Raw genomic sequence first — 26,423 nt, forward strand, 5'->3', positions numbered from 1 at the left:
TATTCTCCCTCCCCAGTGTGAATCACCTCTTTCACTATGTATTAGAGCAAGACCTTGCATACATTGAGGTGTGGATGTAGTTCTCCCTTTTACTCCGTTGGTTCTACTCTTACATATCATGTTTATGGGGTTGCTATATTTGATAGGGCAGGCTTTCCAACTTTGTTCTTTTTCATTATTGCCTTGATCACTTTTATAACTTTAATCTTCATTTCATTTGTGAAGTCAGTTTTTGAGTTTCACAAAACATTTTTTCAGAATTTTTCCTAGAATTGAAGTTATAGGTCAACCTGGAGAGCTTCCGCATCCTTATGATATGTAATCTTGCAGTGTTTGACCATAACGTATTGTATCACTTCTGTTCAGATCAGACAGACATATCATTACTGGATGTGGGGCAGAAAAAAGTAGATTTTACTCATAGAGGTGGAATACACTTAACCAAAATGAGAATTCCTAGACATATTGAATCACAGAAAAAAAAGCGTAAAATTTACTTTGCACAGATTCATCTTAAAGATCTATAAAATAGTCTGAAACAAAATAACAATAACTTTCTAGAAGTTAAAATTAAGGTAGATGAGTGCATAAAAATAAAAGCTATCTGAAACCAGTGGAAAATGTTTTCAGTCCAAAATGTCAGAGTCAAAAGAGCAAACTAACCTCAACAATTATGACAGGCAGAAATGCAGAGCTCAGCTGAAACAGATCCTTAATAAAAGGAAAAGAGCACTGAGTCTACAGAAGAGTACATTAAAATAGAAAAAGTTACTATGAAGTCAGTGCAACAGATTGAGTATGAGCACTTTGAAAAATACTTATAAGCTGAATTGAAGTAGTAGTAAGCGGTATCAGTGAAACAGAAGTCAACTGTGGGAAATAAGCCCATTTCCAAATCTAAAGTGTTATGATTCCATATGTCTTATAGAAAATTTCCCTCTTTTTTTCAGTAAAAGGATCACTTTTTAATGATGAGGAGCTGTATCGTTTTTCTTCTTTTAAGTATTAGTTACATTAACTATCCTTAAATTTTGAACTATCAATATCTTACTGAAATAAATCACCAATTAATTAATTAGCATTCTTTTGAATTCCTGCTGGATTTGTTTTGCTAATATATTTTTTAGAGACTTTGAATCTGTATTTACCAATGAATTTTTACTCTTTTGAGGAGTGGAATTTGTTTCTCTTTGTCTATTTGGGCATGTAGTTTGTGCCGATTTCATTTGAATGAATTGGAATGCTATTTCTTCTCTAATCAGAGCAATAAATTGCACAAAAATAACTATTCCTTAAAGCTGTGAAACTAACCTGTGAATCTGGCTGGGCTCAGGAATTTTTTGACATATGAGTATATGGAGTAGGGGTGGTAAGGAGTTGGAGGTGGAGTGAAGAGAGTTCTTTACCAAAGTTTCTCAGAATTCTAAAATTAAGTCTAAGCATCTTTAATTTCCAAAGTTACGGAAGTTTCAGATGGTGAGCCCTGTTAAAGGCTAGGTCGACTGTAAAACAATAGAATATATGACACAAGGTAAAGACAAATGAACACCTGATTAAATCACATCTGCTTTATTTCCCTAGGTCAGGAAGTGTGCTGCACCACTGGAATGAAATCTATTACTTTGTGGAACAGTTGGCTCATAAATTCATCAGGTGAGAAATATGTAGTTCTCGGCCATAAGTAAACCCAGCTTATGTTTGCTATTCTACTAATTACTAACTAGTTTGGGGGTGGTTTTTGACAAAGGTAGAATCTCAGACCTTGGAAGAGAGATTTACCTTTGTTTTCATCTTTGCCACATGTTAGAATATTTTGTTTGTTTTTGTTTTGTTTTTAAATAGAATAACTTGACTATGTTTTCAGCAGGAACCCAATTTGGTTATAAGATCAACATTTTAACTTTCTTCCTCTCTTGTCGAATAATATCCTTCTAGAAGGATCATTAACATTTTCTTTCACAGTGCATTATGCTAGAGAAATTGGCTCATTCTGGCTGGACCCATGTGTATGGTGTAAGGTTACCTTACACCTTATGGGGTGTAAAGTGATCAATTCATCCCAGTTTGCCCAGAACCTCCTTGGTTTTAGCACTGGAAGTTTCATACCCTGGGAGCTCTCCTCAGTCCTGGACAAACCACCATGCTTGTTCAGCCTGACTATGTGCCCTATGGGGTAGAATACTCTAAGCATTCTCAACCATATGTCCAAGGGAGGACAATGAAATTTTGAACATCGGCACTGTAAACGTTGCAGGGGCCTTAGCAGTCCAGTAAATGTAGACTCCCACTAGTAAAAGAAAGGAGGTCATTTTACCCTCTTTGGGTACAGCTGCCAAACGACAACACAACTGTGATAGCATTCACCTATATGCTTGAATTTAAACCAGTTGTCCAGGTCTTTGGTAAAAATTGTTCTGGGTATTGTAAATTTGAAAGCAACTCCACTTCTGCTTGGTGGCCTCTGTTGTCTTCCAGCCAATGTGAGTAGCCGTTTACATCTTCTGTGAGTAAGATTTTTTTTTTTAACTCAGGAGACAAGTTGTCCTCTGAGACCAGAAAACTGATAAATGTATTCCCTGCAAATTCACCTGCTGGTCTCCACATGTACCCATCTGTGGAGGGAGCAGGTTAAGGGGTGTCCTCTCTGTGATGCCCAAAATTGGAAACTAAAGCAAGTAGCCTATAAGCCCAGATGAATGGAGAAAACAGAAGCTGGGAGGAGATGGAGATGAAAAATAGAGGGAAAGGAGAGAAACAAAATATTTAAGAGACTCATAGAAGCTTAGAATTGAAAGGAGTAACTTTCCAATCTATCCTAAGAGCTATGCACTCACTGCCAGCTTGTAAAGCTCTGGTGAGAAACTGCTGCCTTTTGAGGCAAATGCAACCCAGTAGTTGGACAGTTCCAGTTTCCATAAGAGTCCTTTTGTCCCTGACCCATAATGTCCCTTCCTACACTCTCATCCAGGAGTGATATAAAACAAATCTATCTCCAGACACTTGGGAGTATCTGCTATGTTTCTATTTGCCCTGATGGTTTTCTGTTCCCTCTAAAGCAGAGGAGTCTCCTGAAAAAAGATTTGAAGTCAGGCAGACGTGGAGTTGCATCCAAGCTCCATTAGGCAACCAAAGCAACTGACTCATCTTGGTTGAACCTCAGTTTACATGTGAAAATTGTAAGAGAAAATGTGCTCAAAGCAACAAACCCAGCACCTGACTTAGAATGGGCACTCCACACTTCTCTTCTCCAGTTCCTTCAGCACCTCCAGACACTTTACTATTTTACATGCAAAGAAATTAGAGGTAGGGATTGAGGAAACTAAGAGACCATTTTATCCAGTTCTGTTTGTTTTGTTTTACAAAGAAACTAAGGACCAGAGTAGTTGATATGGCTTAATCCAGACTAAGAGGCACTTCCCTGGTTTGTTTGTTTGTTTTTTGGCTGTGCCATGAGGCATGTGAGATCTTAGCTCCCCAACCAGGGATTGAACTGGTGCCCCCTGCAGTGGAGGCATGGACTCTTAACCACTGGACCACCAGGGAGTTTCCACTTCCCTTTCATTGTCTCCTCTGGTCCTCTTTGGCTATGGACCCCCTTCAAAATGTGGCACCAAGACACGACTGCCATGCAGACTCCAAAAAGGACTGCTTTTGTTAACTGCTGCAGCCCCAGGGCCCCTAATAGTGCCCGACATACAATACATGCTCATTCAATACCATCACTTTTCACCATATTCTTTAAACCCTCATACTACACCTCACACCCATCACTCTCAGCAAAGAACTTCACCTGCTGTTTCACCAAAAGCCCAGAGAACAGCAGGCAAGGGATTACCTCTTATTCTAATCCTCCTCTTAAAAGATATATGCATGCCTTCCCATTGTCTCTGAGATTCTAGTATCCCCTTTATTTAATCCCAGTCTTTTCACATTAGTCCATTTTGTCCATTGTCTCCAATATTCCCCCAGGTCTTTGTTTCTTTCTTGTATTTTTCTCTACCTTTCCTCTGGCTCCATTTCCATTGCCAATAGATAAAATGTCATTTAAAAAAAAAGTGAATTTCCTGGTCCTGTCTTCCTATAGATTCCACCTTAATTCTTTCCCAATTTCTCACTAAAATACCCTTAAAGACTGTCTGGCTTCATCCTTACTTCTCATTCATTCCTTAACCCATTCCCATCTGCCTTCATCCCCACCCTTATACCTGCTTACTCTCACCACAGTCCCAAAGTGATGCTCAATAGGACAAATCCATTGAGAGCCATGCAGTGCTTGCTCTTCTGGTTAGAGGCACTTCATTGGATTCAGATTTATCTCTCCTTGAAGTCCTCTCCTTCACTGACTTCTGGCTCACCTTTCATCCACTGACCAGAGCCAGGTTTTTAAATGTTAGTGTTGGTTCTAGGTTTGGCTCCCTTCCCATCTCCCTGCTGACACTCTGAACAATTTTACTCACATCAGTATGCTGAGAATTCCCAAATTATGTCTTCAGCCCAGACTCATATACCAATTACTATTTGGAGACCTACATTTCCCACATTTCAAATTCATTCTTTCCAGAGCTTAATTCTCTATAAGGTAGGCAGTATAACATGGTGGCGAAAAACCCAAGTTCTAGAATCAGAATGCTTGGTTTTAAGCCCTAGGTTCACCACTCTCCCACTGTGTGACCTTGGGAAAATTTTTTTATCTCTCAGAGTCTCAATTTCCTTTTGTGGAAAATAGGATTGGTAATAGTAATGATCTCATAAAGTTGTTACAAGTTTAATGAGATAATACATGGGAATCACTTACAATAGTGCCTGACACATAGTAAGCACATGATTGGACTGGTGATTATTATATTATTATGAAAATTATGATTGTTATTATTATCATTTGTGATGTAATGTCCTCAGCACTGGTGAAGTAGTAACAGGCAGCCTGATGCCATGGGACAGGGAACCCATTCTCAAGAGGCCAATTTCAACTCACCAGGTGTTGCTTGGGCTCCTACTATGTATTACAGACCACGCTAAGGGTTTCCAAAGATGCATTAGGCATAAGGTAATGGATGTAAACTTTATTTTGGAGGCAATAGGAGCAATTGGAGGTTTGATAGAGATGACAAGATGAGTGACAAGATCTGATTTATATTTTAGGAAAATAATTCTGGAATCAGTGTGAGGAATGAATTGGAGCAAGGAATGATGTTCAGCTGGGTCACAAACTAGGAAACAATTATTGTCAGGAAAAGGGGAACAGGTTTGGGGAAACATTTTAGGAAGTGGGGACTATAAGATCTGTGGCCAGGTCAGATATGAGAAATCATTGCATCATGAAGAAATTGGCTGTTATTATGAAGGTAAACCAGCTGGCTACCTAGAGAGAGCCCCAAAGGGTGGGATTCCAGTGGTGGATCCATGGTAGTGTGACAGTCCATCTTGCAGACAAAAAGTTATGTTTGTCCTCCCCTGAGGGTTATTCTATCCTTCAGAGTGTGGGTTTTACATTGATAAAGTTCCCAATCACTGCCATGTAAAAGCCATGCTGATGTATTCATTAATCGTGAGAAGTTCTAACTATCAAGTAGAATAGTTAATTCTTGCGGCCCATCAGCAATGCTGTCCTTACAAGGTAACCTCCTTAGAAAGTCAAATAGAGAGGACAAATTGATTGTGATCCTACTTTCCAAGTAAAATAAACTGTATAATATTGATGACTAATGGCATAAAGCTGCCACTGCCTAAGACACTCCATTCATTATAGGGTATACCAGACTATAGCGGAGACACTCAGTAATGTTTTCTGTTGGGATCCTGAATTGTATAGACAGCATGCCAACCAGTCTTCTAGGGACACACTTCAGACATAGTGGAGGAAAGTGATGAGCTTTAGCTTTCTTACTTGTAATCCACATTCAGTGAGTGATGGTGTCAAATCAGAAGCAGCTTCCAGGAAGACAAAGAGAGTCTTCTCTTTGATCCAAAGCTTCAAGTTTGCTGGTGGCCGAATACTTGCAACACCAGCTGTGGAAGTGCCCTTTGGGTTGTAGGTTGGCAGCTCTGGCAGCCATAATAAGAAGGGAAGAAGGAGGGGGAAGCCTAGAAGGGAATGACATTCCACTGTGTCTCTTTCTGCCCTAATAGAATTGCTTTTCCTTCCAGCCCACAGCTAAGAATGTCCTTTATTGTCTTCTCTACTCAAGGAACAACCCTCATGAAACTCACAGAAGACAGGTAAGGATGCTCCCCATCCCTGTCATTACAAAACCCATCTTTTATTGAGTAGTTAGTTCTGTGATTTGTGCCCTCCTGCCAGCCTTGACCTGTTATTTTAATCAAATAGTTCTCTTTTCACTTATGCGTTGAACTTTGCACATTGACCCATCTGCTAATTTACTCTGCAATGACTTTGATAGAATTTCCTGCTGTTGGTGAAACTTTATAAATGACTGAATCACATTAAGGTAAATCTTACCTTGGTGACTCAGTCTGCTGACGTGGAGCAAAATGTTAGCAAACCAAATTCTTAGAGGATTATATTTTCTTTTATTTAAATTAGATTTATTTTGTGGATTGAGCACTGTGAGAGCAGTAAGAACTTGAAATATTATCATCCATAATTATAAAGGCAGGAAATAGAAAGGGAGGGCGTATGGTACCACAAGATAAAAGACAATTTGAATCAGGTGTGGAAAAATGTTGTTGACATAAAAGGATTATTTAGAAGGAAGTGGCAACCTACTCCAATACTCTTGCCTGGAGGATCCCATGGACGGAGGAGCCTGGTAGGCTGCAGTCCATGGGGCCGCTCAGAGTCGGGCACGACTGAAGTGACTTAGCAGCAGCATAACACAAACATTGTTTGGGGATTTACCACTTGTAGGTAAAAACTAGCAGTAACAGAGACATGTCATTTATTCACAGCTAGGGTGGCATATGGGAGATGACACTTTTCCTGAGTTAATGATTCTTTGTCTACGTTTTAAAAAGTGGTATGGTCCACATGAGAGAGGTCCCAGTAATCCCACTCTCAGGATTATTGACTGACTTATGTAAACAGGATGGAGAAAGGGAGGAATAGCAAGTACAGGGAGGGTAAAGGACTTTATTCTATACCATTCTTCTAGAAATGAGAATAGGACTAACAGGATGGAGTAAGGTTTCCTGGAATTTGCACTCACACAGCACATCTGATCTAGTTCTTGTTTTCCTCCATGTCTTTGCTTCCCATCTGTAACAAAAAGAGTCGTCCGTACCACATGGAAGTTTCCAAATCCTGTTACACCTCCAGCAGTGTCTATTACATGCACTCATGCCATATGAGATGCACTGAATCCCCATTTTCAAAATAGGGGTTTCTTATTCCTTATGACAGAAGGGGAAACTGAGCCTTATCTTGCTCCTAAGAAAAGAGCAGAACCCACTGTAGATGCAAGCTGCACGTCCTTTCTGCCCCACCTGCTGGTAAACAGAGACTCATGATGCCCAAGAAGCCTGTGTGGCTTCCCTTCAGTATTGGCCAAGGATTTTAAGAAACTCTGAGACACTGTCTCTATCCTGTGGACCACATGCAAGACTCCTAATCTCTCTCAGTCTTTATATATGATAATATCTCAGTCTTAATTTACAAAGATGTCTTTTCTTTAGAGAAAACTCCTCTCTTAGCCATTCTTCACATCATCCTGCAACCCAAGGCTGCCTAATGCTGCATTATGCTGATTCCACTCACTCCATGCCTGAGAGTTTGGCAAGAGAGCATGTTCACACATCCCTTGTGGATATTTTCTGTGCTACTGCTCACAGCCTCTAGGAAGTTGGAGAGGTCGAGGGAGGTCACAGATTTATAAACACTATTAGAACACTGAGGCTTTCAGACCCATTTTGGTTATGCTAGTTCAAATTAGTCATCTGAATCCTACTTTGAATCTAGTTTTTTGTGCCTTAACTTTACTACTCTTAGTATCTTGTGCCAAGAAGACTGGGATTAGAATCTCTACTTTTCTGGAAGCAGCATTTAATATTTAAAGGATGAAGATACATCAAATAACAGCCAGAAATACCTTGCTAAAGGCTGAATGATTTGGGATTAACAGATGCAAACTATTATATAGAAAATGGATAAACAACAAGGTCCAACTGTATAGCACAGGGAACCATGTTCAACATCCTGTGATAAACCATAATGGAAAAGAATATGAAAAGAATGTATATAAGTGAACCACTTTGGTGTCCAGGAGAAATTAACACAACATTGTAAATCAAACAAAGGCTGAATGAGTTTTATGTGGTGACCCTGTGGCCTAAACTACAGATCAGCTGGTGAAGTATGGCAATGGTTCACTGACACATCCCCAACCTTGTCAGCCTGTGGAAAGATGTGGGCAAGCCGGAAAGTATTTAAAATACTTCCTCATGAGATTGGTGTAACGAATTCGGCTTTAGAGCTCCCAAACTGATAGTTTCTGAAATATATAACTTTCAGTGTTTTAGTTTATATTTCTTGAAATATAATAAATATTTATATTTATTATGAAGATAAATTGTCTCATTTGATCTTCATAATATCCCTGCAAGACAAGGAAAGATGCATTATTAGACCTGTATAATAATGTGGAAACTTACAGAATTTTTAAAAACTTGCTGAAAAACAAGACATGAATTAGCAGAGATTCTCATTTCAACAAGAACAAAAGATTTGGGGCATATTAAAAGAAATAATATCAAAGGTACATTTGAAACCAATTCTTGGCATCAGATCCACACAGGGGAACCAGGGGAAGGTTGGAGTAATACAATGAAAAATAATTATGTAAAGTGTCATTTTTCACTGACTAAAGATTTTTTTTTTTCTCTTTACTTTTAGTTCTCAGCAGTTTGATTATGATATGTCTGCCATGGCTGGGTTTTTTTTTGTTTGTTTGTTTGTTTTTTGCTTCTTTTTTGAGTTTATCCTATTTTGGCTTTGCTGAACTCCTTGAATTTAGAAATTTATGACTTTGATCAAATTGGGTGTCTCTGTAGCTGTTATTTTTCAAATAGTTTTTTCTACACTGGTTGCTTTCCCCTCTCCTTCTGGGATCTCAGTGACATACATGTTAAATTAAACCTTTTGGGTGTTATTCCACATGTCCCTGAAGTTCTGTTTAATTGTTTTTTGCAATTTTCTTTCTGTTCTTTATACTAGATTGTTTCTGTCATTCTGTCTTCACATTGACTCTTTCCTCTGTCATCTTCATGCTGCTGCTTAGCTCATCCACTGAATTTCTAATTACAGATACTGTATTTTTTCAATCATAAAGTATCTATTTGGTTCTTTTTAAAAAATTTCCTCTGCTGAGAATTTCTATCTTTCCTTTTATTTTAGGTGTGTTTGCCTTTACCTCATGGATTATATTGTTGTTATGGTTATGTAACTATAATACTGTAACTATAAAACTAGTTATTTTAGCTCCTATTATATAATAACTATTATATTATAACTGATAATTCCAGTAGTTCAGGATTGGCTTCTTGTCTTCTCTCTTGAGACTTGGTCACATTTTCCAGGTGATTTGTATGTCAAACAATTTTAGATTATATTCTAAAAGTTTTTAATATTAGATTAAGACAGTCATATTCAAATCCTATAGAGAATGCGGATTTGTTTGTTTGCTTTAGTTGGCAATCGCCATGGTGAGGTTCAGATCACAAGGTCTATCTCTTCTGTGGGTGGAGGTTTTTATTTTGGTTCAGTTTTCAGTTTTTGCTAAGTTGCTTTGGGTCTCTCCTGCACATGTGCAGTTCAGAGATGAGCCCGGGACTTAAACAGCTTCATATACAGTTAGAAGGATCCCCTTCTCCAGCTCTCTCCTCTCCAGAATTCCCCACGCACTAATTTTCTCAGTGAGGGCCCCCCTTTCCAAGTCTTCCAGCAAGAAAAATGGGGTTCCTCTTGGAGTTTTGGTCATCACATTGCTGTGTGCAGTTCTGTACTGAGGCCACCCTTGGGACAAAGCCAGGAGTAATAAAAGAGAATAGAAATGGGATTTCCTCCACATTCTTTGGACCACAGGGACCTCTTTTCCCAGAGGCCAGAAATATGGGCTTAGCTTTCAGGTGACATCCCAGGCTACTGCCATGTGACTGAGACCACCCTCAGATTACAGCTATGAAGGAAATGAAGAAAAAAAATTTGGAATTCATTCCTGTATGGGTTATTTCTCTAGGTTTTAACTCTTCAATTCACCTGAATTTTTTGCTTTTTGGAGTTTTACTGTGTTTGCTTTCTTCATTTGTCCAGACATTGTTACAATCAACAGAAGAGACAGCAAATTTACTCCATCTTACCTGCTGCTGCTTCAGTACTACAGATAAGGACACCGAGATTCAGAGAGTTTAGACAACTTGCTCAGGTCAAAGAATAAAAATGGCAGAACCGGCATTCTGGTGCTGGATTCTGGACTCAGTCCAACTCATGTGCTTTGCATTCTATCATGTTGCTCTTTCAAGGTTTCTTGACATCATCAGTTTGCAAAATAGTTGACAATGTGTAGCAAGTTTTTTAGGTTTCTTCATTAACATAATAAAGGACTGATGTTAATTTAAGTGTTATTAGAATAAATTACTTTAGTGTTAACTACTGCACGTGAGTCCTTAAAAACTCCCTGGATAGTCTTTTTCCTGATCTTAATAGAAAAATGCTCCAAATGTTTCATCATTTGGAAATGAGACCATGTCAAGGAAGTCCAACTCTTCCTATACAAGAAACCAGAAATAGATAATTTAATTAAATGCATTTTTGGTATCTATTGAGATCATATTTTTTCTTTGACCTAACTAATACAGTGAAATGCATTGAAAAGATATTTTACTACTGGGTCAGATGCATTTCTGATTACACTTGGTTGTGATATTTTATTATTTTAAAGTAGAGCTGAATTCTGTGTTCTATATCTTATTAAGAAATTTAACACTAGTATTCATAATTATGATTGGGCTACTATTTTCCTTTATATGACTACCTTTAGTTACAGTACTTTTTTATAAGCTTTTTACATTATTACTTCTAGAATTAACCTGATATAAGGTATGAGGTCCATCATTTCTCCAGGTGTTTAGGTGGTTTTTCTAACATCATTTCAGCTCAGTTCAGTCGCTCAGTCATGTCCAACTCTTTGTGACCCGATGGACTGCAGCACACCAGGCCTCCCTGTCCATCACCAACTCCTGGAGTTCACCCAAACCCATGTCCATTGAGTCAGTGATGCCATCCAACCATCTCATCCTCTGTCATCCCCTTCTCCTCCTGTCCTCAATCTTTCCCAGCATCAGGGTCTTTTCAAATGAGTCAGCCCTTCATATCAGGTGGCCAAAGTATTGGAGTTTCAGCTTCAGCATCAGTCCTTCCAATGAATATTCAGGACTGATTTCCTTTAGGATGGACTGGTTGGATCTCCTTGCAGTCCAAGGGACTCTCAAGAGTCTTCTCCAACACCACAGTTCAAAAGCTTTAATTCTTCTGCGCTCAGCTTTCTTTATAGTCCAACTCTCACATCCATCCATGACCACTGGAAAAACCATAGCCTTGACTAGATGGACCTTTGTTGACAAAGTAATGTCTCTGCTTTTCAGTATGCTGGGTAAAACTTTTTACTACTGATTTAAAAGTTTAAACTTTCTCATAGGCTTGGGTCCTTTGCTGGTTTTCTATTCTGATGTACTGCATTTGTCTGTTCTTATGCTAGTACTGCATTATTTTAATTAGTTTTAACATCTGAAAGATAAGTCCTTCCTTACCTCTAATCCTGGGTGAAAATCTCCTGGTCTTTAAGTGACGGGGTTTATTTTTCTCTACCATATACACTTCAGGTAATTATTTAAATTATTAAATATTCCAAAATATTTTTCACTTGAATTGTATGAAAAGTACAGAATAATCTAAACAAAATGGCATTACATTATTACTATATCGACTTTCTTACTTAAGGATATATCACTTTTATGTCCCCCCATAAGGTTTTGATATTTTCTTCAGATCAGTCTCAGGCAGTATTCATTAGATTTATTCTTAGACATTTAAAATTTTTGCTTCCATCATGAATGAATGTCTTTTCTGTTGTATTTTCAACACTATTGTTCACTATAAAGCAATTAATCTATAGCTTGGGATCCATGGGCTTTTATTGAACTCCATAAAATTATTTTTAAAAATTTGCAAGTCAAGGAGATTATAATTTGCAACAAAAGAGGCTGATGCCCCCCAAACAGTTAAGAAATAGTGGCCTGGGGGAAATCATTGCTCTGTAGATTTATTTCTTATCTCAACATTTTAAAGGACCATTTTATTAATTCTAGTATTTTTCTAGTTACTTTTGGAGTATTTTTCTAGCAAGATGGTTACATCATTTGCAATTAATGATAACATCTGTCCTCTTTTCTAATATTGATAACTTTTATGCCCCTTGGGTGTATTGGATTGTATGTTTTTTGATATCAAGTTGTATAAGCTATTTGTATATTTTGCATATTAACCCATTGTCAGTCACATCATTTCTTTTCCATTGTATTCATATCCATCGTATTTTTTTATTGTGATAAATTGTGCATCCATTTTTAGGCATACAATGTGGTGGCAGAAAGTTGTGCAACCATCACCACTATTCAATCCAGAACTTTTTCATCATCCTAAACTGAGACTCTCCCAGTCCCTGGTAACCTCTGTTCTACCATCTATCTCCCTGGATTTGTCTGTTCTAGGTACTTCATATAAGTAGAATCATTTAAATTTTGTTCTTTTGTGTTTGGCTTATTTCACTTAACATGTCTTCAAGGTCCATCTGTATTGTAGCATGCATCAGAATTTCATTCATTTTTAAGGCCAGGATAATATTATTTTGTACATATATAATGCATTTTGTTTATCCATTTACTTGTCAATGGACATGTGAGTTGTTTCCATCTTTTGGCTGTTGTGAATAATGCTGCTATGAATATTAGCATGTAAATATCTGTTCAAGTCCCTGCGTTCAGTTCTTTGGGCACATACACTAGAAGTAGAACTGCTGGATTATATATAATTCTGTGTTTAATTTTTTGAGGAAACATAGTGTTTTATGTTTTCCACAGTGGCTTCACCGTTTCACATTCTTACCAACAATGCATAGAGATTCTAATTCCTTCACATCCTAATTGATACTTATCCTTTTCTGATTTTTTAAAAAATTGAGATAACTTTGGTTTATAATATTATGTAAGTTTTATCTGTACAACATATATTTCTACTTCAGTGTACACTACAACATGAACACCACTAAAAATTTAGTTTCCATTCAACACCATAGTTGATCCTCTTTAGCCATTTCACATTCACTTACAATACCTTCCCCTCTGACAACTACTCTGTTCTTTGTATCTACATGTTTGTTTCTGGTTGGTTTGGTGTATTCACTTATTTTTGTTTGTTTGCTTGACTTTTATATTCCACATATGAGTGAAATCGTACAGTATTTGTCTTTCTCCATCTGATTTATTTCATTTAACATAATATCCCCTAGGTCCATCCATGCTGTTGCAAATGGCAGGACTTTTTATGCATTTATCTTTTCATGACTGAGTAGTATTCCATTGTGTATTCCTCTCCATACATACAGACAACACATATACACACATATTCTTATCCATTCATGTTCTTTATTCATGTCATGTTCATCCACTGACAGTCACTTAAGTTGTTTCTATATATTGGCTATTGTAAATATTGATAATACTGTGATGAATATAGGGGTGCATATGTCTTTTCTTATTAGTGTTTTCATATTCTTTGGATAAATACCCAGAAGTCAAATAGCTGATAGTTTCTATTCTTAAGTTTTTGAGGAAAACCCATACTGTTTTCCATTAGTAGCTGCACCAATTTATGTTCCCATCACAGTGTTGGAGAGTTCCCTTTTCTCCACATCCTTTCTAGCACTCTTTATTTCTTGCCGTTTTGTTAATAGCCATTCCAACAGGCATGAGGTCATATTTCATTACGGTTTTAATTTGCAGTTCCCTGATAATTAGTGATGTTGAGGGTCTCTTTGTGTGCCTGTTGACTACCTGTATGCCTTTGGAAAAATGTCAATTCAGGTCCTCTGCTCATTTTTAAATTGGGTTGTTTTGTTGTTGTTGAGCTGTATGAGTTCTTTGTGTTTTGATATTAATCTCATATCAGATACGAAGCTTTTTAGTTTTGATGTAGTCTGGTTTGCTGATTTTTTATTTTGTTTCCTTTGCTTGAGGATATAATATATATGCTCAGAAAGATATTGCCAAGACCGATGGCAAAGAGTGTACTACCTTTGTTTTCTTCTAGGAGTTTTATGTTTTCAGGTCTTACATTCATTTTTAATTCATTTAATCTGGTAGGGGTTTTTTCTTCTGTAATAGCCATCCTGATGGGTATGAAATGGTATCTCATGGTAGTTTTTATTTGTATTTCCTTAATGATGATGAATGCTGAGAATTTTTTCATTTGTTTATTGGCACATTCATATATCTTCTTTAGAGAAATGTCTGTTCAAGTCCTTTGCCCATTTTTTTAATTGGGTTGTTTTTTATTGTTGTCACTGAATGCTAAGAGTTCTTTACATATTCTGGATATTAAGCCCTAATTAAATACATGACTTAACAAATATTTTCTCCATTCTGTGAGTTATCTTTTCACTGTGTTGATAGTGTCTTTTAATATGTAAAATTATTTAATTTTGATTAATCCAATTTATCTATTTTTTTCTTTGGCTGCTTTGTGCATTTGGTTTTACATTTCAAGAAATCATTGCCAAATCCAATGTCATAAAGCTTTCCCCTTTGTTTTTTCTAAGAGTCTTATAGTTTTAGCTCTTACATTTAGGAACTTGATCCATTTTGAGTTAATTTTTGCTTATGGTTTGAAATAAGGGCACAATTTCATTATGTTGAAAATGGATATCCAGTTTTCCCAGCACCTTTTGTTGAAAACACTGTCTTTTTCCCCCATTCAGTGGGTAGCACTCTTGTTGAAAATCACTTGACCATATATGCAAAGTTTTATTTCTGGGCCTCTATTCTATTCCATTGGTCTATACATTTGTCCTTATGCCAGTACCAAACTGTTTCAATTACTATTGCTTTGTAGCAAGTTTTGAAGCCAGGAAGTATGAATCTCCCAACTTTTTCTCTTTTCCAAAATCGTTTTGGGTATTTAGATTCCTTTGAGATTCCGCATGAATTTTAAGATAAGTTTTTCTGTTTCTGCATAAAAAAATGTCATTGGAATTTTGACAGAGATTGCATTGAATCTGTAGATCACTTTGAGTAGTACTGTCATCTTAACAATGTTAAGTCTTCTGATCCATGAACATAGGCTGTCTTTCATTTATTTAGGCATTCTTTAATTTGTTTCATCAGTGCCACTGCATTTTTAAACTAACAAATAATATCTTTCAACCCTACGAATATTTTTCTGATCCTGAATTTTTCCTTGTGTTGGGGGGGCACACACTGTTATTGTGTTAGAGATGATATATCTTTATCATGAATATGAATTAGAATTGCTTTATGTATCCCCCTGTTTCTCATATGAGTTTGCTTCAAAGGGGAAATTTTCTTAACTTTCTTAAATTGATCCTCTTCTTTCCATCTTATGAGAATTTTTCTTAGTAGAGTGACTCAAAAAAGGAACAACTACATTTACTAGGATTTGAGATGAGTTCTGTCAGAGATTGTGTAAATCTTTGTTGAAAAGGTGAAGATCACAGGAAAAGAAGATGGGAAAATTTATATGTAGTGCAACTTTTTTTTCTTTTGAGAAAGGTAGAGACTTAGTATGTCCAAGGTAAGGAGGAAGCCTGTGCCAAAGGAAAATAGTCAAGTGTAGATGTTGGATCACTATGTTGAGAATCTATCTCACCATCAACCACAGGCTTTCCTCCTCAGGTCACAGACTTGCAGGCTGGTAGGTCCTTCTGTCACCTTGATCTTAGCAGCTCTACATCTTGCAGGAATTATTCCGAGAGTCTGGCATGTATATGATACACTTACCAATTTGCCAGCAATGTCAAACATTTTCCCTGTCGTACTAGTTCAGCTGTTTTTACAGCATCTTGGAAAGAAAAAGGAAGATTAAAATGTGTAGAACCAGATCACTGTTTTTAACTGGAAATTTCACCTTTCTTGTAAACTTTGCAAAATGAAAAAAACAAAGCATAATGAAACAACTGTGAGTCAAAGAATTATTATGTCTTATCCAACTCAATGGCCTCACTTCACTGCTAAGAAAAATACTCTCAGAGAGGTTGAATTATTTGCCTAAATTCATAGAAGTAGTCAGTAGAGTAGGATTTTTTTTTTTAATTCACAGAATTAAAATGTTTAGATCCAGTGATTTTTTTTTTCTATTACATTACATAGCTTACCTAATTCACTGTGTCTGTATGCATATTGTTATCCTTTTTCATATCTGTGGAATAATTAAATGGTAGCAACCACTATACATATAATATGTGCAAATACAGAAGTATATATGTACAATATATAATATGCATATATATATATATAACCTTCTATTAATGGCTTATTATCTACTGATAACCTAGAATACCTTTTTCAATTATAAGAGAAAATAATAATACCTATCTTGTAAGGTTCTATGGGAATTATATTATTTATTCTGTTTTATGTAGATGGGGATACTGAGTCAGAAAAGGCTCAAGGCCACTCTACCGTAAATGTAGAAACCTGGATTTGAGCCCGGGAACCATGGCCCCAATGTCCCACATGCCTAATCACTGCACTATAGAGTTTCCCACAGTTTTACTACTATATACAGTTTTAAATTAAAAATAAACTTAAGCCTACATAACACCACCCCAAACCCTTGACTTCTTCCAGAAATCAGTTCCCTGAAAGCATGTGCCCTCTACACATTTTATCTTTGTGGGCTTTTAACAACATAGCTTGGAAATATTCCTCACAAAGAGGTACAGAGGTAGAATCAGCAATTTGCAGATGGGGTTAAGAGGTTAAGCATCTTGCTTATTGCTTAAGGAGTTGGAGAGAAAGCCAAGAATGCTTGGCTCAAACTGCTGAGTAGAAACCAAGAGACCACACTTCTCTCTCCCTCCCAGTCAGCCTTTGGTTTGGTCGAGAGTGTGGTTTTGCCATCAGTATCACGGGGGGAAAATGACATATTCTGAACACATCACTTGATTCCTGAAGCACAATGATTGCAGGCTGTCATTACCAAGGGGCATAATTCTGAAAGCTTTTTCTAAATTTAAAAGTAACAAGAGAGAAAAAGAGTCTTCAGATACTTTGTGCTTGAAAGCACCTGGATTCATTCCACTTTGAAGTACTGTTCATTCAGGTACAAGAAGATCTGATGGCAAAATTACGAGAAATGGAGCAGAGCACTTACTCTCTTCTCCTTTTGACTGAGAGATAATATCATGGTGTCTCAGTCCCTGGGAAAGTCCTTACCTCTCTGTGCCTCTGTCTCTCTGATTGTGGAATGAATACTGTCACGATCATCCCTACCTTGTAGAACTGTTGGGAGGATTAGCAACGCCAGCCACCTAGTAGATGGTATTGTTACATTTGTGGTTATTGTTGGGGGTTTTAACAAAGAATTAAGGAATCACCCTAAATCCTCATGGACACATACCACTGAAATCATCACAGCATAGCCAAGAATAATTCATAACAAGTCCCCAGCTCTCCATGCCTCACGTCTTCTCTGAAGTTTTTAACCTTTGGCTGGTCTCTCCCTACACAGAGGGATATGGGTAGAAAAGACTGCTTTGGCATGGAGTCAGGTAGAAATGATTGTTTCCTTTGTCTAATGGTTCTAGCAAGACTTGCTCCAGACGAGAGCACACAGGCAACGTCTCTAGAGGGAGTTTGTCTAAGGGCTTCGTATATTGAATCTCAGTGATGGTAAAAAAGAACCCACCTTAATGCAGTTCAGTAGGTCTAGGAACAGATGGATGTGTGAGAGCAGACTGGTCCTGCGCTTCTCACAGTCTCCCTCTGGAGGACCGCTGTTAGGGAGGAGAAAGGAAAGGCATAGCCCTGGGGTCCCTAGGTTGAGTTTGAAGTGGCTCATCAAAATAAGAAATTTCCTCAACATCCTTTCATCTTGAAAATGAATGTGCATTTGTATTCTATTCCATAACACACCAATGTTTAACTTCACATAAAAATCATGTTGAGTCCTTTCTCAAACTTGGAATATAATCTATGCCCTAGGAAAAAACATTATACACACACACATACACACACACGCACACACATCTTCTGTGTCTTTGTGTACAGTTCACTGTCTTGTACCAAGTTTGGATGCCACAGTTGTAGTAGAGACACCACCGACTTTGTACCAGGACCAGCCTCGGCTCCAGTCTGGGCTTTACCAGCACGTACATGTTCTGTACCTCTTAAATCTATTTTCTTTTCAAATGTATGATGAAGATAATAAACACCGTTGGGTGGTGTTGTGATGCTTTGTGAACTAACCATGGAAAGAGCCTAGCAGAGACCCTAGCACAGCATGGATCCTCAGGAAATACAACTTCCCCTGCTCACCTACTATGTGGCATGTGGCACATACATAGATGAAGGATAACATCTGACAGAGCAGCACCCACAGACATTCTTATCTGGATGAAGCCAGCAAGGCAAACTTCAGAAATAGCAGCATCAAACATGGTAGAGTTTTCATATTCAAATCTAGATAGCTAAGACCAACACATTTTCTGTGGGCTAACCAAAAAAAATCTACTATTGGTCAACATCAGGCTTGTCCATCAACCTCCTAGTCCCTTGGCCTCCCAGGTGGGAACTTGAACCTTAGATTTAGCACTGCCTTTGATAGGCTCAGAATGCCTCCTTGTGAACTGTAGTTCAGCCTTTGATACTCACCCTCAGCAATTTTTAAAAATTATTAAATACTTTAAGTATAACAAAGTATACAAAGAAAGGATTGTAAACCCTCATTATCTACCACCAAGCTTATGAAATAAAATGCTATGTTTTGACACCCCCCTATCTCTTATCAGAGATATTACTATCCTGCAAGTAGGCTTTATCATCTTAATGACCATTGTATATTTTTGCATACCCATGAATAATATATTTTTTTCATATTCAGTTGTATAATAGACTATCATACTGTGTTCTTCTTGAGCTTGCTTTTTACACTTAACATCATGTTTTTGAAACCTTTTCTGTGTAGATATGTGTAGCTACATTTGGTTCATTTTAACTAATGTATACTTTCTGTGGCATGGCGTTATATTGTAATAATGTACCACCATGTACTAATCTATTCTGTCATTAATATACAATTAGTTTGTTTCTAACTTTTCACCATTATAAACAAAGTTGCATTGAACATTCTTGTATCTGTCTCCCAGAAGGTGGGAAGCAAGATTTCTCTAATATAGAGATATATACCTAGGGATTGAATTGCTAGGTCTTTGGTATGTAAATATGTAACTTCAGTAGACATGATTTAATTGTGCTCCAAAAGGGCTGCACCATACACTGCCATTAGTGGTTATATGAATTTTCATTTCCCAACATTCTACCTTTGTCTTGTGTGATTCTCCTATTCTTCTCAAACAGATGTGCCGACATTTGACTTGTGGATGGGATTATCTGGTGTGAACCTAGTATACTCCTACCTACTCCCACCTCCAGCCCAACATTGCTCCAAAGTGTGACAAGGAAGTCCTATCTTTTGGAAAGAACTGTAGCTTTTTCCAGCCTGACCATAACAGCACACTCTTGTCTATTGTCTACTGTAGAACTGTCTGCTTTCAGCTTCCATCCGAGAAAGTGACTCTGGGTTCCTCATTCTCTGTTGCTCAGGATTTGGCAGAGTGTCACTCTATCCTCTGCCCCTGCAAACACTCCTTGTGGTCAGTAGTACTAAGCTCAGGTACATCAAACTGACCATCTTAGATGCCACCAGCACCAGGAGAGACCCTGTCCCTATTGAACTAAGAGGAGTGTGGAACTAAAGGTTCTCACAGGATAAAAATATGTATTTGGGCAACCCTGACTATAGAGCCTACTTTGCATCACTCCCATCTCTTGCAAATATGACTCAACTAGGGGAAAGGGTTAGTGATGGGGAAGGTCTTACAGTGATTTGTTTGCAGCCAAGTGGTGCCATAGGAAACTACATGGTGAAAACCACTCTGCAAATGAATGATAAACCAAAATAGAGTTGTATACAGAGGAGTTTGTTTGGACAAATTCATCATGTTGCCCTGTGATTAAACTATTGTTCCCGTCCTTTGCCAGCTTAGGGCAGCTCAGGAATTTGGAAATTCCTTGATGGGCTCCTTTTAATGAACTTCAGTTACTGGTCTGCTCTTGACCCTGTGTTGTACTGTAGACTACTCCTGCCTGTCAAATGTAGCCTCTCCAGTTACCAGGAGATTCCCAGGCTCTCTTTCTGTTTCAACCATTGGTCCTAACATAAAATCAGATGTAGGACTCTGAGCTGGAAGGAAGCTGGTAGATCTTATAGTTCCACACTTTCACTTTGCATTTGAGAAACCAAAGGTTGACATGTGTTAGAAGTGGCAGAACTAGAATTCAATTCAATCTGTCTTCCTGCAAAGTCCATGCTCTTGTGAATGATACTGAAGCCATGGGAAGAATGAGACTGCCTTGTAAGACAGTGTGAAGAAAGTGAAAGTCATTCAGTTGTGTCTGAGTCTTTGCCACCCCATGGACTGTAGCTCCTCTGGAATTCTCCAGGCCATAATACTGGAGTGGGTTGCCATTCCCTTCTCCAGGGGTTCAGTGTAGGTGTAAGATTAAGGGGTTCTGGGTTCTGGGGCACTCCAATCTTTACAGTTCTAGAAGAGAAGGAAAAGCTTACTCAGAAATATGAGAAAGGACAACTCATGTGGGAGATGGAGAGAGGATGCTGCAATGTAAGTCAAGAGAAGAAAGCATTTCTAATTAAGAGAGAGGAGTTAACTGTGCTGCTATTGGTGAGTAAGAGGAAAGCAGACAAGTGACCATTGAATTGGGAATGTGGAGATCATTGAGGACCTTGAAATAGGCAGTTTCAGCAGAATTGTTGAGTCAAAAGTCACTGCAAAATGAACTAAAAGGTGAGGGGTTTCAATTTTAAATTGAGGGGTAAAGATATTTTTAGCCCATGGCAACCCACTCTAGTATTCTTGCCTGGAAAATCCCATGGATGGAGGAGCCTGGTGGGCTACAGTCCATGGGTTGCAAAGGGTCAGACACAACTGAGAGACTTCACTTTCTTTCTTGCAAAAAGCACCTACAATCAGGAGAAGGTGAAACAAAACCACAAAGCCCATCTTTGAGGAAATTAAGAAATATTTAAACCATAAGAATACAGGACAGAAAGAATACAGAGAATGGCAAGCAATGTAAGCAGTGTGGAGAGAAGTCATACGTAATCCCACAAAAGAGATATTGAGGAAGAAATAGCCTTGTAGCCTTGCAGAACCTTGGAAAGCTCAAAACCTGGAACTGTCTTCTGCTACTGCAGAAGGCAAGGAAGTGTTACAGGGTGAAGACTGGAACATGTTTAAAAGTCTATCTAAGGATCTTTCAACCTTCAGAAACACTTGCTTCTGCTACAATTGGACAATTTCCCCCTTTCCCAGCTCCACTAGAAAAGAGAAGTGTATTCTCTGGAAAAATTAAACTAGAAAGGTTTCATGGACAGACACCACACAAGGGAGATTATGGAGACATGTGCACAACAAATGTTGCTACTTCCAACCCTCTCCTTTGTCAATTCCAGAATTAACACCTAAGGAAAGAGTTTGAAAACTACTTCTCTGTAGAAATAATCATTTCAGAGGGGGGAAAATGTTCATACACCGATGCATCAGTGGATGATCCATCCAACAAAGAATCCTGTTGATAAAAGCTGATCATCCACCAACTGGTATGCCCCACCATGTACGCAGGGTTTCCCAAGTGGCCCTGGTGGTAAAGAACCTGCCTGCCAATGAAGAAGATGTAAGAGACATGGGTTCGATCCCTGGGTCTGGAAGATCCCGTGGAGGAGGGCATGGCAACCCACTCCAGTGTTCTTGTCTGGAGAATCCCATGAACAGAAGAGCCTGGTGGGCTACAGTCCATAGGGTCACAGAGAGTCAGACACAGCTGAAGCATCTCAGCACACACGCATGCACCATGCACATAGAGCTTGCAACCAGTCTTAGTCTTGTTCATTCACTATGAACAGATGGATAAAGATCACTTTACATTTGAAATCTTTACCAAGGAAAACTGGGAAGTACTCTTTCAAGAAGTTTTGTTTTGAAGAGACATGCAAATGAATTGGTCAATAGCTAGAGGGACGTGTGGGGTCACCGAGGATTTATTTTGTTAAGATGAAAGGTACTAGAATATATTTATATGCTGGTAATCATCCCCAGTATTTTTCTTCCTGACTTGAAACAAATGTGTAGTCGCAAATATTTAGAAAAAGCCTTTATAGTATGTCTGCTTCTAGTTAGGATGTAGAGGGATGTGAAAAACCTTCATTTCCATGGTCAACCAGAAAAGCCCAGACAAAATAAAATTCATATGTTCCACTGGGGCTAGCAGACACACAGGAAGCACTGATGAGATGAGAGAGAAACAAGCCCAGTAGAACTGAGCAGACATCTGCAGAAGCTTCCGTACTTGAAGGTGGCTACCTGATCTGGGTTTGGGAAATTAGAAATGTAGGTGAGCCATGGACAGACCTCTCAGGCATGAGGAAAAGTCAGCTGAACCTTAGACAACACTGTGCACCAGAGAGATGGATTATCTTAAAGAGCCCCAAAGAAGAAAAATCTCTCAGCCTAATAATTCTTCCCTCTCATCCAAACCTCTGCAGTTTCCCAAGAAAGTAGCAGTGAAAGAGTTCTTGAAAATGAGAGAGAAATCACTTAATCCCATGGATACTTGTGGTGCTTGCTTGGATTCCGGAGTCCTAAGTCAAGCAAAATTATCTGAAGCTGCGCCTAACTCCCATCTCAAATACAGAAAAGATCACAAAGGCCGGGCTGGGAACTGGGTTAATAACAGGGAATACAGTCTAATTAAAGCTGTATCCCAACCGAAGATCAACCTAACTCAAGAGACAATCTAAACATTCATCACCACCCCGACCCCAGCTCACAAAGATAAAAGGCTTACAGTCTGCAGTGAGTCAAAAAAAAAAAAAAAATCAATATTACACCTAAGTTTCCACTGCTATTTAAAAAATATACCATGTGTGAAATACAAATTTAAAAATTGTGAGACATGGGAAGTAGGAAAATGTAACCGATGATCAGGAAAAAAACACAGGAATGGAAGCAAACTACAAATGATTCAATTATTGGAATTAATAGACAGGAATTTAAAACAACTGCTATAAACATATAAAGAATTTACAGGAAAAGGTGCATATAATGGAGGAAGACATGGGGTATCTGAAAAATAAGAAAGGACCTCAAAATACCAAGTGAAAACTGCAGACTGAAAAATACAATATCTGCAGAAAATGGATTAATGAATTAAAAACACATTAATAGAAATTATCTAAACTGAAATAGAGAAGGGAAAACATGGAGGGTGATGAACCAGATCTTATTATTAGTGGGGTGATATCAAGTGACCTAATATACGTATAATTAGAATACTAAACATGATATTTCACACACAGATTCAAGAAGCTGAAAGAATCCCAAACAGGATAAATTAAAAAAAAAAATCACCTAAGCACATCACAGCTGAATTCTTGAAAACCAGAATAAAGAGAGAATCTTAAAAGCTGTCAAAGGGGGAGGGAAAAGACATATTACAAAGGAATATCAATGAAAATCTCTTACTTTTCCCTGGAAAAAAAGCATGTGCAATCCAAAAGACAAAGGATCAATATCTTTAAAGTGATAAAAGAAAAAAAAGTCCATCCAGAATTCTGTATCCATTGAAAATATCCTTAAAATTAAAGGCAAAATCAGGACGTTTCTAGAAAGAAAAAAAAAAAGCTGAGAGAATCATTACCAGCATATCTGTGTTACAAAATAAATAAATACATGTTGAAAGAAATTTTTCAGAGAAAGAATTATACCAGGTGTAAACTAGCCATAACAACACATAAAAACAACAACCAGAAATGACAGCTATTTTCTTTTTCATTTATAATTTTATTTATTTGTTTTTGACTGTGCTGGGTCTTTGTTGCTGAGCGAGCTTGTCTCTAGTTGTGGTGAGCAGGGGCTACTCTCTAGTTGTCGTGTGTATAGGCTTAATTTCTCCCCAGCATGTGGGATCATCCCCGACCAGGGATCGAACTTGTGTCCTGCATGAGCAGGTGGATTCTTCACCACTGAGCCACCAGGGAAGGCCGACTATTTTCTCAATTTTATAGAAAGATGATTATTTAAGACAGAAACAATTAACACTGTATTTTGGCGTGTATTACATACAGAAGTAGAATATATGACAACAATAACTCAAAGGATGACAGAAAATTACATGGAAGTATAATACTAAGAGGTTTTTCCATCATATGAGAAGTGGTGTGATATTAACTTAATATAAAATAAGGATAAATATCATAATCCATATAGCAACTGCTGAAATGAAATGAAAGGGAGGCTATCACTAGAGATCCTACATATATTGGAAGAGAATGAAAGAATATTAAGAGAAAAGTAATAGAAATAGATTCAACAATTATAATGGATATTAATAAATACCTATGCATGTTACTATATATAAATTATACCTAACTTTAAAAAATATAACAATGGATCTTTGGTTCAACATGCATCCTGATGTCATTAATCATACTGACCTACTCTGAGATAAAAATCGTAAAGAGGATGTGATCTTTATACATTATAAACAAATGATTAGAGTTGGTTATGGGACTTCATGACTCCAAAGTAGCAGCAAAATGTCTTTAGTTAATCTTTGCTATTCTATTCGGTTCACTCCATGTCTTTGGTAGCCAACACTGGAGCCCTGAGACATCTGGAAATGTTGTGAGTGTAGCATTAGTGGTTAATTGTGATGTGTGTTTACTGTATCTTTGAGGTTCCAAAGCCAAAAACTGCAGGACATTTGAGGAAAGTCAGTCCCACAGAAGCTCTTTTACTAGGAGGCAAAAAGTGGCCAATTCAGAGCTGATGCTGGGTTTCAGAGGGGTGGTGGTGGAATTTATTTTTTATAGACTGAAAATGTGGTAGACATTGCCTAACCCCAAGGTGGATTTTGCAGTGGAAGAATCACTGGGATACTTGGGGTAAAAAGTTGTTGAAGTGCTTCTTGATGTACTTACATACATTCATCCTTTAATGGTTTCATCAGCAAATATTAAAACGTCACAATACAACTGGAATCCCAGAAAGTAATCTTCAAGAAATGTAGAAAAATTCCCAGGGTAAGAGAAAGCAAAACAGACACTGTATCTGATTCTCCCAACTCCCTCCCCCTACAAACTAGCATAGTACTCGGTGCAGAGTGAGTGCTTGGTAAATAGTTGTGAAAATGAATGAATGGATGTATGGATCTATCCAAAGTGGAGTCATTCATTCAGCAACAAATCACTCACTCTATGTCCATCATTAAGTATTGCAGGAGTTGCAAAAGGAACACAAGACATGTGGCCTGAAAACCCTTGACTTCTAAGTAGGAACACTGGCAGACATGTGAAACCACCAAGGAAGAGAGGAGACTTTTTAATAGCAGCCTGTTTTCGTAGGATTCCCAGACTCTCTCATTTCCCAGGAAGATAACATTTCATTTGGTAATACCCAAGTTCTCAGAGAGGAGAGGTTCTTATCAACCCCTTTAAAAGACCTTTCTCCCAGCTTTCTTTCATTTCTAAGAGAGCATTAAAAAAATAGGTCTTTATTAATAGTTCTGTTGTCCCAGAATTAAAACAGACCCACAATTTCCATGAAACCATCTGTTTTGTTTGCTTGGATGTTGTGGGAGCTTAGAGAAGGGGCATGGAGTAGGGAGATGGGGCCATAAGTCATCTGATCTTTTACCAACTAAGGGTGGTGTAAGGGAAGTGTGACCACTGCTTGGGACCAGTGAGCTCATCATATCTTGCCAGACACATCAAGGATAAGGACACCTCCCCAAACAGCCTGTGCTTGTTTTGGTACCAAAAAAATAGAAAGCTCAAGAAAACACTTGTAAGGAAAGGAAATAGGCTTAGAGAAAACACCGCCGTTCCCAGACATTTTTTGGCAGAGAAAAAATACAAAGCAGCCAGGGAACCTTTTCCACACCCCCAGTATTCCATTTTTTTCCCCGCTTTTTAAAGTTCCAATTTTAACACAATACACCAATTTTAGTGTTACCAAACTGTCCTAAACCTCACTAGTCAATGACCAAAGACAAGACCACATTTACTCACATTTCCTTTCAATGCCCAATCTGCATCCACC

General features: G+C 38.0%; 1 protein-coding gene across 1 annotated transcript in view; it reads left to right on the forward strand.

The window, feature by feature from the left end:
- ANTXR1 (ANTXR cell adhesion molecule 1) overlaps nucleotides 1-26,423 on the forward strand; it is a 252,763-nt gene that overhangs the window by 23,386 nt on the left and 202,954 nt on the right. Inside the window, exons 2-3 of the mRNA XM_043468945.1 lie at nucleotides 1,582-1,653; nucleotides 6,148-6,219. Of these exons, the coding sequence (XP_043324880.1) occupies nucleotides 1,582-1,653; nucleotides 6,148-6,219 (144 nt within the window). The remainder of the gene's footprint in view (nucleotides 1-1,581; nucleotides 1,654-6,147; nucleotides 6,220-26,423) is intronic.

The sequence above is a fragment of the Cervus canadensis genome, chromosome 5 (assembly GCF_019320065.1).
Source record: "Cervus canadensis isolate Bull #8, Minnesota chromosome 5, ASM1932006v1, whole genome shotgun sequence".
Lineage (NCBI taxonomy): Eukaryota > Metazoa > Chordata > Mammalia > Artiodactyla > Cervidae > Cervus > Cervus canadensis.